At 36.1% G+C, this 12,782-nt stretch overlaps 1 protein-coding gene across 1 annotated transcript in view; it reads left to right on the plus strand.

The window, feature by feature from the left end:
• The window catches only part of LOC149411979 (alkaline phosphatase, tissue-nonspecific isozyme-like), a 115,348-nt gene that overhangs the window by 22,000 nt on the left and 80,566 nt on the right, over positions 1 to 12,782 (plus strand). The window contains exon 3 of the mRNA XM_089646217.1: positions 11,361 to 11,508. Within this exon, the coding sequence (XP_089502343.1) occupies positions 11,361 to 11,508 (148 nt within the window). The remainder of the gene's footprint in view (positions 1 to 11,360; positions 11,509 to 12,782) is intronic.

A 12,782-nucleotide genomic window follows, 5' to 3' on the forward strand; every position in this document is an offset into this window, starting at 1 on the left:
ATCGGTGAGTAGAGATCTATATCTTGATTTTATTAATTTCATGTTTGAAAACAATGATTTGCATAAATATGTCGAACCGAAAAATGATTCAATTTTATATGCCGCTTATTTAAAAAATGGAAACTTTTCTCTGTTCACTATATTCCAAAAGTCCTTAGATATTAAGGATTTAAACAAAATATCATTCTTAAGGTCCTAAAATTCACTGACAGACAGAGCTGTCAGAGTCACGCGCCATGTTTTTTGGCGCCTTCGGCGTTCATCGGTTTAGTTTGTGTCGTTCGTTCACTTTGGGTTTTCTGCGTGTGCAAGGAGAGATGTGTAATAGCCTGGAGCACGGATGAATGAAAAAAAAATATGTTTCAGAGTTCTAAGAGGGGGGGATTTGTGCCTTATGTTAAAATAAAAATACGTGGGATTTTTCATTTCATGTAATTAAGATCTTCTGCCTCCGCAGTGACCCCAAAAATTTAAAATTATGGTAAAAAAGTTAAAAGTTTATAAGGCAATGCATTATGATTAATTTAGTGGTAAGTAGGTGTTAAATGATAAACAATATATATTAAGATGTTTATTAAGGCATCGCTCTAAAAAAAAATTGAAACATAATTATACATTTATTATTTAGGTTTAAAATCCTTTTTTAGTTTAAAATTTAGGTATTTTGTTCCGCGATTCCAGCCTGGCATCACCTAGCCGCGACTTTCTTGTACACTGAGAAATGGAAGCTTCTGTCGTAGTCTTTACAGCTCTTGAAATTTGAAACAAACTTGAAAAATTAAACATTTATTATTGAGGTTTAAAATCCTTTTTAGTTTCAAATTTAGGCATTATGTTCCGCGATTCCAGCTTGGCATTTATGGCACCTAGTCGCGACTTTCTTGTGCACTGAGAAATGGAAGCTTCTGTCGTATACTTTACAGATCTTTCAACAGCTTGAGTATGGCAGGGAAGCTTTATAAACAATAGTTCGCTTTCGCCACCAGATTCCACGATAATTTGAATTTCCTGGTCCGATAAGTTTTTCAAAATCTGTGGTTCGGTTAAGTTTTCCTGCCAATTTATTAAATCAATATATGTAGAAGCATTGAAATCTATCAATGGCACTTGAAAAATTCTAGGTGTTGGAGGTTGAGCAGTATTGCGTGCCTTTAGTATGCGGCGGGCTGCCAGCTCTCTAACATGTTTTTTATCATCTGTTATCATCGCAAGTAGAATCCCTTTAGGATGCGCAAAGCAGCCGTTTCTTTGGATAACAGGATCTATAATTTTTTTTAGAGTTTCTGGCAGGTATCTGGAGGCCTTAATGATATTGAACAGATGACGCGTGCCATCTTTGCATGATGGTTTATTTTTAATTGCGAACCAAGACGGTGCGTAAACTTTGACCACAAAAGTAGCCAGAGTTTTCAAATTTTCAGATGGTTCTTCAGTAGATACATACAAACGTAGTATTCGGTTAGCACGCGTGATCCAACGGGCATGTGATAGTTTTCCTGGAGATTTATTGCCTAGGTCTTCTGGAAATTCACCTGTAATTACCGCCGAGACAATTTTATGCAAGAACTGTTGGTCTGAACTCAGATCTTTGGCCTTTTCTGGTAGCATTTGACCTTCGATGCGTTCAAAATTTTTAACAGGCAGCTTTTCACAGGTTTCCAGTGATTTTCCCAGTGGACCAATATAAGATTTAGGTCCCGAAGTACACCCATCGAGATGAAGAAGCAGATGTCTCAAAGGCAGTTCGTTCATGTGAAGCAAACAAATTATCCACTGAAGTGGTTTTTGTAGCTTTTTCTCAAGCAGTCTTATAATTCCAGCATACTTTCCAGTATTTACATTCGTACCATCGCAACCAATTGCCATAATTCTACTTGGGAAACTTCTTTATGTAACAGAAACCCTGTTATCGCGGTTTCTATTCCTTTTGCTGTCCCAATATCAGGTACCACGTATCCCATGAAAATGGATCCCGGCTCTTGAATTAGTGAGATATGTTCCTCCACATCAGTAGTCCTGTAGAATTTACCGCTCTTTTTAACAATATTCAAAGTTTTGTATTTTTTCCCGTCAAAGTATAAGGCCAAAAGCTCTGTAATTGTTGCATTTTCCGTTATTTTTTCTCTAGTTTTAGTTCTCTCTCTTCGTAACTTGTGCCGATCAATGACCTCAACATCAGACCCAATGTCGAACAAAACAGATGATGCTATTGCTGCTGCTGCTCTGTCAGACACTCCATACCTATCACATGTCTTAGGAAAAGTAACGTAGGAAAATTAAGCGTCGATTTTTTTATTTTCTTTTTAATAACGCCTTTGATCATGGAGCAATCAGATTTGTCTGTCTCTGATGATGTCGCTGAAGAAATACAAGCATTTAAATCAGCTAACGTTGAAGTGCTGAAAGGATGTGTTTCGGCGATTCTCTCGTTCATGGTTCCTTTTTAGAGTTTTTTTGCATGTTCTTTGTAGCAGTTACGTCGATTCCGCTGATTACCATTATCCGAGACGTTTTTGATCGGTCAAAAAAGTTTGCTCTCGTTTAGGAACCTTTTTATCCTTAGGACAGATACATTGAGCGAATTCTTTGCACTTGCATGCTGAAATATCAAAAAGTATCTTACTTCTTTGCTGAAAACTATTTAACTCTTCTGGGGAGAGCCTCTTGATAGATTTGAATAGATTTTTGCACTTTAGATGATATGCTTTCAACATTTGAATGATCCTTGTTCGCGTCACTGTAGGAATAGATGCCGTTTGCCATATATTTTCAATTCTCGACGTTACTATGTCTGTTATCCCGCCAAAAATTGGTTCTTTTGCAGTTTCTAATTGCAATTTCAGTTGATGTCTCGTCCACTCATAGTATTTCACTACATCTTCATAAGTAGGTAGAACGTTTTCTTTCATCTCACAAACATCACCAAATAGAAGACATTTGAATACACTCCGAGTTCTTTGCATGGTTGCAACGAAAGATTATCGAACGTATTTTTAACGATAAACGAGCGTGCGACTGATCCGAGCCACGAACGATAGAGCACTGACGACGCGCGACTCGAGACGCGATAAGTGCAAGCAAGCTCAGTATCACCTCCCGCGCTTCCTCTCTCCCCTTATTTAAATTATAAAACACAAATTCGAACTTCTTTTTATTTTGTGTCAAATCTATATTATACCAAGTAAACTTTCTCGATAAAAATAGGTAGGTATGTTTATTCAAAAATATCGTACATAAACATTACTTCAAATTAGAGTGTAAAACCGATTATTTTCATAAATTCGATGCCGTTGCGGAGACAGTTACCCTAAACCAAATGGTATAATATTTTACATGGCTTAAATTAAACCTAAAAGGCACCAAATTTTGACTCTTACATTACCGTAAGAAGAAACAAAAGATTTCACTCCACTCTAATGTGCAAATAGAACTCCCCGTTACAGGCTAGCGTGAAGAGTACAGTCTGGCTTGCCGCTAGAAAAGTTGCGACAAGTACTGTCAGCAAAGGAACCACTCATTCATATAATGTAAACATACGAACGTATTTAATAAACCTAGCCACTAGCGTGTCCCCAAAAAAATTAAGTTGTTATTTTTCAATGCATACCCTCTAATTTTTTTTCAATAATAACAAAACAATTATAAATAAAATTTCGTTTACTTGGAACCACTGCAACCCGTGCCGATTTGCATCGAAACTTTTTATTACTTGTACATTAAGACGCCCGCGAACAAACGTGTTGATGAGCTTGTAGTAACTTACTTTTTTGTTAGTAAACGAATATAACTCATTTAGGCAAGATGTCGTTAGATTTACGCACTTCTAAAAAGAGTATATTTTTAAGTCGGAGTCGTAAAACACCAAATATTGGGATCTAAACTGCCATCTAATTGACAAGTTCTTGAAGTTTTGTTCTACAATATCCGGGAAGGGAATTTAACTGTCAATCAAAGTGCTAATCTCACTATTCGCGAGTGTGTAATCTATTGGAAAAAGGCACGTACATCAACCAAATTTTTACCTACTTTTGTGAAAAAACTTGTAAACTTATATCAAGTTTGGAGGGACTTGCGAAAAAATGCGCAGAAAACTTGAGTCATATTTGACAAACGTCGTCATGAGTTTGTTAAAAACTAATAATAATGATAATTTATTTGACATTGCACACGCCGATGCTCTAATAAAAATAAATGAAGATAGAATCTTCTTGCAGCGGCAAAGAGAGCCAGGTCGTCCTAGCTGCTTAGGGGGGGATTGACAAGAAACTGACAGATAAAGAGGAGAGAGGGCGCCTTGCAGGAAGAAAAGCGGCGTACTAAATTTTTATCTCTGCCAACTCCTTCAACATCGTCTTACAAACCGTTACAAAACGACTCATCTTCTGATTCTATCGAAGACACAAATTTAGAAGATTTTCCAAAACCGCTACGGAAAACTCAAACAACACGAAAACAGTAGACTGGAATCTGGAAGATAAAGTGCAAATTCTGTGTTGTGATACTATAGCTTCAAATACAGGTCGCTTCAGTGGTGCTAGTGTGCTTCTTGAACAAAAACTTAATAGAGAAATTTTTATTTTTGCTTGCCGCCATCATGTGTATAAGTTGGTATTAAAAGCTGTGTTTGAAGTAAAAATCAGTCAAGTGACTACAAGCCCTGACATCCCACTCTTCAAAAAGTTTCGAGATAACTGGAAAAATGTTGATCCCGATAAAATTCAGTGCTACGGAGAAAATCTCACATTGCACCTAACCGCTTTCGAAATCGATTATTTGCTTGACCGTACTGCACTGACAACAAAAATTCTTGGATATGACTATCGAGAGTTGTTAGAACTCTGTGTGATATTTTTAGGCGGAGATACAGCGAGAAAATTTAAGATTCGGCCTCCATGTGCTCGATGGATGGCAAGGGCGCTTTATTCGTTGAAAATATCATTACTTTGTGCGCAATTTAAAATTACCGTTAAGAATAAGGCGGCACTTTTAGACTTTTGCCTGTTCATAGTAACATCCTATGTCAAGTCATGACTACAATGTATTATAGCAGTTAAAGCACATTACCAGGACTTTTTGAAATCGATGAAGGCTTACGAAAAAATTGATGAAAAAATCACAATGGCAGCTTTACAGAAGTTCAGTAAGCATTTATGGTATTTAACCGATGAAGTATTATTTTATCGCTGTTTGATGACGCTGTGGATCAAAAAACTAAAATATATGCTCGAAAATATCAAAAAAAAAATATTAACCCATCACGAACGTTAAAACCCATCGAAGGAAGATATTGATGGTAAGTTTAATAAGCAGTTACGTTTATGTTTTGTATTGGGGTTTTTGCACATATCATAATTTATTCAATTTTGTTTCAGAAAAAAATATTTACGACTTCATTTCAGTCAAAAGCAAATCTTCGTTTGATCGTCTGAAAATAGATGCCAGTTTTCTTAACGAATGCCCTACGATGTGGTCAAATAATGCTTCGTATCAAGAAGCCAGAAAGAAGGTGTTGTCGCTGAGGGTAGTGAATGATACAGCTAAAAGAGCTGTTAAGTTAATGCAATATTTTCATGGCTTAATCACGGTTGAAGAATAACAAAAACAATTTTTGTTACGATGCGTTCAGGAACACCGGAAGATTTATCCAGACTGTAAAAAACAAACTTTGAAGAGAAAATTTAATCAATAAACCATTTTTAAATATAGAATACTACATAATTGAACATTTGTGCATTTTTAAATTTCATATTTCCGACAAAAATTAAAGTTTAAAATCCTTCCATATTAACTCTGTACAAATTTTTGTACCATATGTTTGGCATCAAATCGGCAAAGGTTGCCGGTGTTTAATCAAAATAATATTTATTATGTGAGTTATTTGGATCAAATGAAATAAAATAAGAGGGTATGCATATTTCAATTCATGAAAAAAAAACTTCCTTATGTCCTGGGACACCCTACTAGGCACTCAAAAAATTAAAAATCTAACAAATAAATAAAAATAATTCACATTTTTAATTAATGTTGATGAAAAAATTCTTTCACTGACGAATAGTGGCGGGCACATTCGAATCGTTCCGCGGGCGCCATGGTGCCCGCGGGCACGGGGTTGGGAACCCCTGCTGTACGATGACGCAGTAGCTCGCGGGTCAGAGAAAAGGAATGGGTCCTCTCTCTCTGCGAAATTAAAACCTGTGATCCCTGCAGGATTGCACTGCCACACACCGAAGATAAAGTATTACACAATATTTTACTTATACGCTTTTGTTTATTTTGATGTGATTCTTTTAAAGAGGGCCTGCACTTTAATGATGTTAAGATAAATTGGAAGTCGAAGCACCTTAAAACATTAATAACAGCAACAAAAACACACGTCGAACACTTGTAATGATTAAGTTCCTCCACAGCATTTACGTTGGATTATATCAACATATATATGCATATATTTAATTTTTTTAATTTTTTTATTAATATCAATATAAAGTGTTATTACCATAGACATATGAATATTAGTAGACCTGCCCTAAGTGATTAAAAGCGTATTATCCCCACTCCCCATACCGGTTCCATTGGAGCCGGCTGTGCTCGCGTATGGCCTCAAGTGAAATTTGAAAACGTGACGTCATCATTCTTGTGCGAACTATGGTCGAGGCATCATCGGTTCATTTTACGAAATAACACGGCAAAATGTTGACTTGTACTATGAAAACTTGTAAAAATAGATGTGAAAAAGAGAATAAACCCAATTGTCGTATTACATTCCATATATAAGCATTATTTTACTTTATTTTAAGCATATTCACATCGTATAATATGAATCAGTTGTTACTATCACATCGAGAAAGGTCTGGACGCGAAACACAAAGCTGGTTGGTTGCTGGGAAGTAAATTATGAACATTTATAAAAGTGTCTTAACTAAATACTTAAACGAAATATTCGACTCTGAAAATATTACCGAATTTTTTTGCCGAATTTGGACTTCGCAAATTTTTTCATAACGTGGCGAGTAATTTGCGCTCCCATGTAAAAATGTCTATTCATTCAAGCAGATTTTACTTTTAAGAAGTAAATGGTGATATTATAATGCGAGATGCCTATTTACTGTCAGATTGATTTATTGACGAATCACAGTCAGCTTCACTCCCTTCGTTCTTCAACAGTTGATTTTACCCCTCGCCATTATCTTCTCGTCTATTAATTCCTATGTCTGTGGTTATTACAGTTTTTTTTTCGATGTCTGTCTCACTAGGATAAACCTGTGTCGAGACAGACGTATTACATACATAAATTAATGTTTACATATTATTTGATACATATAGTATTTTATTACATTAAATGACAGTGTGAAAATGATAAAAAAAATTATAAATTAGTTAATCAGCATCTAGTACATACTTATGAGGGGATTTTTATAAAATTTTTGATCTTGGATCTATCTTGGCTGATGATCCAAGACTTGATGTCTGTTTTGTATTTAAAAAAAAAAAGTTCAGTTTTATGGCTAGCGGGGAAGCATTATATAGCCTTATTGCAAAATATCTAAAATTTCTCTGGCCAAAAGTTGTTTTAGCGAAAGGGATTTGTAAGAGATTATGTTTATTTTTCGGAATAACTTTATTGAGTAAAACCTCAAATTGTAATATTTAATTATTGAAGAAAAATACTAGCGATTTATAAACGATAATCTGAAACAGAAAAATCAGAAAAGGATAATCAAATGCACAAATACAAAAGCTTGTATACTGAATTTTATTCAGGCTTCAATAAAACTTTCGTTACTTCTAAGAAACAGTGTAATACATATAACCTACAGCAAAATATTTTTTCCTGTTAGAACAATTCAAATAATAATTGGTAATACATAAGATATATGTACGAGTAAACGATTTGCTGCCAAAACCGTAAAAAATCCCGAAATCTATGTAAAAAACAATAACCGTATTCAAGATGCTCATTAAACAAAGTCGAATATAATCAATCTATGAAAATAATATCCATTGAAACCATTAGTTAATTAATTAAATAACTAACCAAACCAACAATACATTCCATCGCAGTGCGGATAAGGAGTGATATCTGATTATTGTTGGCATCCATTGATTAATTAGTAGAAATCGTAATCCAATTGATGAGTTCTGTGGCAGAGCAAAAAGTTCTCTGGATAAAACCCCAGAATATAATAATATTATGCCACTTAAATATTAAAAATACATATGTGTATTTTAAATATATTTGAAGGCGGTAGAGAAATATGATTACCCCGACGTCATATATAATTGGTAACCCTGACACGTTGGTGATCCCGACGTGTTACATTAATTGGTAAGCCGACACATTGGTGACACCGACGTAATACATGATTGGTTACCGCGACACATTGGTGACCTCGAGTTAAAAAGGGTAGTTCGTAGAGACACCACGATTTTGTGTAAAGTGAGCGATATATCATACCCGTATTCATTGCAGAGTGCAGAACGTTGCTATAGAAAAGTAACACAATTATTTTTTTTGAAGTGAAACTTCTTTACGCGCGTCATGCAATTTCGAGGACCGGAGTAAAACCGACTCATGACCGAAACGAAAATGCGGGTACCCCCACCACCGATTAAAGTTCATTTGATCTAGTCAAAGTTTTGAAGTAACATATAAATGCTTCTTAGCTCATCCCGACAACTGGCGTTGGTGGTGTAATGGTCAGCATAGTTGCCTTCCAAGCAGTTGATCCGAGTTCGATTCTCGGCCATCGCACATTATTTTTTTGTTTTTAACGCCTTTTTCATTCAATATCTTATTTTTTAGTAGGTCAGAACATTTTTTAAAAGAAAATAATATTGCAAAATAATAAAAACACTTATCTCACTGTGATAAAACATTACTCCGCTAGAGCGCGCTTTGCGTTATTGTGTTGGATTAAAATTATTATCTAATCCGTATATTATGATAATTGTATTACATTTATTTAATAAATTTATTTATTTTGATAATATGTAATAATTTACAGAAAAAAAAATTAAAACTATCTCCCTCTGATAAAATATCCGTTCGCTAGAGCGCACTACGCGATCTTGTGTGGGATTCTATTTCTGTACATTGTACATTATTTTTAAAAATATATTATATTTTGGGTGTGATGTAGGTAACATTATAAAACATAACAAGCTCTCATATTTTCAGAACCTACATAATATAATCAATTTATGCGGCTTTGCTTACAGTTGGTGCTCAGCGTGGTTGGCTTTCAATCAGTTAAGCGAGGTTCGATTCTCGGCTGTGGCATTTTTGAAGTGAAACCTTGTTGAGGTGGGGGAGCCGCTCACGAACGTTCTCTCTCTTCTCTTCTTTCCTCTCTCTCAGACACCAGCGAACTGCGCCACGCCAAGCATCAGCTGAAACTAGAAGTTTCACTTCTGTCTTGCGTAGGCTTGACACACCCACTTTTTTTTTCAATTGACAGACAGTTCTCATTATGACGTAACTTTTGCCCCACTGCGTTAAAACAACAAACCGGAAATTGGTCACACAATCTACAACAAAAATGACAAAGCACAATGACAATTAACGCCAATTGCAAAAAAATTTCCGACAAAATCAAATTAATGAGATTACTTTTGCCCAACCTTGTATACTCGTATATTTGGTTACAGATTGAACTGACTTTGATTATTAGACTAACTAGCCGGCCGCGGTGCGCTGCTGCATATTCTCAGCTCTGCGGCAACCCTGCCACAAGTGGATAGAAATACTGAACAGATAAACCGATGAACGTGTTTGTGAGCGTGTCAGTGTGCAAGAATAAAGATTTTACTTACTCCTGGTGTAATGAATTTTTAAATGAGAATACATACATGAGTCACATCTGCTCCCAACTGCCCGAAGACAGAGACTACAGTATCCCCAATAATTGGATGATTGGTGTGAGGCTAAAGGGAGTGTATGGTAATACGAGTATATGGAAATACAAAAGCAGGAAATTACTTACTATTCAGATCTAGCCACTAAACACGACTAAACGTGGTCTTTCACCAGGGTGATATGTACTTATAGTAGGTATTTACCACTCTGGAAATTAAGAGATTGTTTTGTTACTAGGTTTGTATCTACTATAAATCTTAGAGCCTTATAAAAAATTCTAACAACGAAGCCAAATTCATTTACACAACATTTGTTAGCTACTCAAATATATTTTTAATGTACTCTCTTGACACAAGAAGCATTATCTCCTGAAATACGTTAATTACCTAAAGCCGCATAGAAAAAGAGGAACATCTTCCGTCATCCACTTAACTCCCCAATTAGCCAAATCAATACATCAATTAGTCTCTGAACTCAAGTTTAATTTCCTTTCATTCTCATTACACATTTTAGGATAATTCAAATGAAGTAATCACCTCAAAGGTTTACATTGGTAATCTTTTTCCTAATTGATTTCTATTTTCCTGATTTCTGCAAATTAATTTTATCTTCAGTCGTGTTTTTTTCGTCATTCAAAAGTGTCAATTTTCAGCATCGCATAAGTAATTCACCCTAATTACTTACAATAGGATAATTTTAAGCTCTTGTGCGGTACTTTTCCACTTAAATAAACATGTAGATTTATTAATTCCAATTCCTGTTCCAATAACCTGTTGTATCCAATTTATTAATTCTATTTAGCACTTACATGAAATCATCCAATTTGATTTAATTTGGGAGGCGGGTTTTGAGTACTGCCGCCCTAGGAACCATTTATTGAATAAACAACAACTCGTATGATTTGAGATTTTCACGGCCAAAAGTATTATATTGATTTGTTTTTAGGTTATTATGCCGTGTTGCGCTACCTCCCTCTTTAGCCAACGTTTCGGACAGCATTGCAGTGTCCATCATGATAATAGACACTGCAATGCTGTCGGAAGAAGGTAGCACAAGACGGCATAATACTCCAAAAACAAATCACTTTAACCAACAACTCTGCTGTGGTCACCACAAGTGATAAGCTACGTTTGGTGATTTGGCAGGGGCGTCCGAGTTCATCGGGCAGGTGTGTTCGGTGTCCAAGTACGTTGCGTGCCGGGATCGGGAGTGACTGATTTGGAGAGATTCTTTGACTTCTCCAACTGGTCTTTCGACTCATCGCCTTGCGCTGAAGTGGGATATATTCATATTTCCGTCACTCTTGGACACATCTATCCTTAGATTCTGACCCAACTCTCATACCTTTTACCTTCCCAGAGCTTTCCCTCCTTTTTTTCCTTAAAAAAATACTCCACTCAGCATCCGAAAAGATTTCACTTATATTTTCCACAACTTTTATTTACATTGAAGCATTTTTATTTTTAGACGAACACTAATTAAAAATTGTTTTATTTTTTTTATTTAGGAGCGTCATAATGTTTATCGGTGATGGTATGAGCCTCGCCACAGTGACAGCGGCGAGAGAACTAAAGGAGCAAAGAAGAAAGCAGAGCGGTGAGGAGTCCCCAAGGGGTCTCATATGGGACCACTTTCCTGCGGTGGCGCTTGCACAGGTAACAATACTACTATACACATTTATGCAAGAATCACTGATGTTAAATATTCACCTGTGTGAGCAATGCAAGGTTATCAACAAAAAGGAGACCTTTACTATTGTTTTATTGATAACTAGATATATATGAAGGATAGCAGTTAACTAGGACACCAAAAAATAAGGTGTTATTTGGCATTTGGCGTTGGGAAGCTACATAAACTGTCAATGACAGTTCCGGATATATCGAAAAAGTATCGGTTGACCAGTGATACCAGTGATTAAAATAATGAGTCATAGGTTGACAGTAGGAACCGCCACAGCACTGAAAAAATCCATACAATTGGAACAGTTTGTGACGAGGGTGGAAGGTCAACGCGGTCAAAGCGAAGAAATATTCGGAGGTCCAACCTAAGATAGGGCAAATCTAGTTTTTTAGAGGCCACCAGAACAGTTTTAGCGCCAAATAACAACGAAAAAATTCAATGAACAACACTCCCTATCAAAATGTCTATTTATTGTTTGCTTCAGTAAGCATTACAGTAACACCACACAGGAGGCCCTGAGGAAAACTATTTACGTTAGAGTTTTGTCATTTTTGAGGATGCTGTGTATAGGCTCTTTTAAAGAAAAAGAAGAAGAAAAAGTTCCGGAAGGAAAACGTATGATGGGTGAGTAGGAATGTGGGAGCTTGTCCAGGAGTAATGGACTTATGAATCCATCCCTTCCACTACAGTACAAGGCGATGAGTAAAGGGAGTCTGGCTGGAGAGGTCAATGGGTCTCCCTCAGCCAGGCTCTCCCAATCCAGCCCGTCAAGCAGGTGGACGCCAAGATCTGGACAATCCTCATCACAAGAACCCGGGTACCCCTGCTAGCAAATCAAACGTAGCGAACCTCATGAGGCGACCTATGGTGTTGACGCAATTCTAGTACTTATGGTGTAGTACATAGGATAAATTAGTCCTTTAGCTTTCTGAAAATACATTAATAAATTCCTCAAAATATAGAAGCCAGCAGCCTCTTTGAGAACACGTAAAATAAGTTTTCTATTTGTGAGTTCTCATTTTGATAAAATTTATTTGTTTAAGCCATTCACTGTAACCCGTGTGTAGGTTTTTCTTTATCATCTCAAGAGAACTTTTGCGGAAAGTTTTACTTTGAGATCATAAACATAATTAATAAGTTGTCACAAAAATATGCATAGCTGAAATCTTTACAGGAGAATAATAGAAATGCTTTTGCCTGATTCGTACTCGTATTCGTCTTACTATTTTCTTTCTTTGGTAGAAACAAT

This window comes from Hesperophylax consimilis, chromosome 24 (assembly GCF_061612785.1).
Source record: "Hesperophylax consimilis isolate HC1 chromosome 24, BYU_Hcon_1.0, whole genome shotgun sequence".
NCBI classification, from domain to species: domain Eukaryota; kingdom Metazoa; phylum Arthropoda; class Insecta; order Trichoptera; family Limnephilidae; genus Hesperophylax; species Hesperophylax consimilis.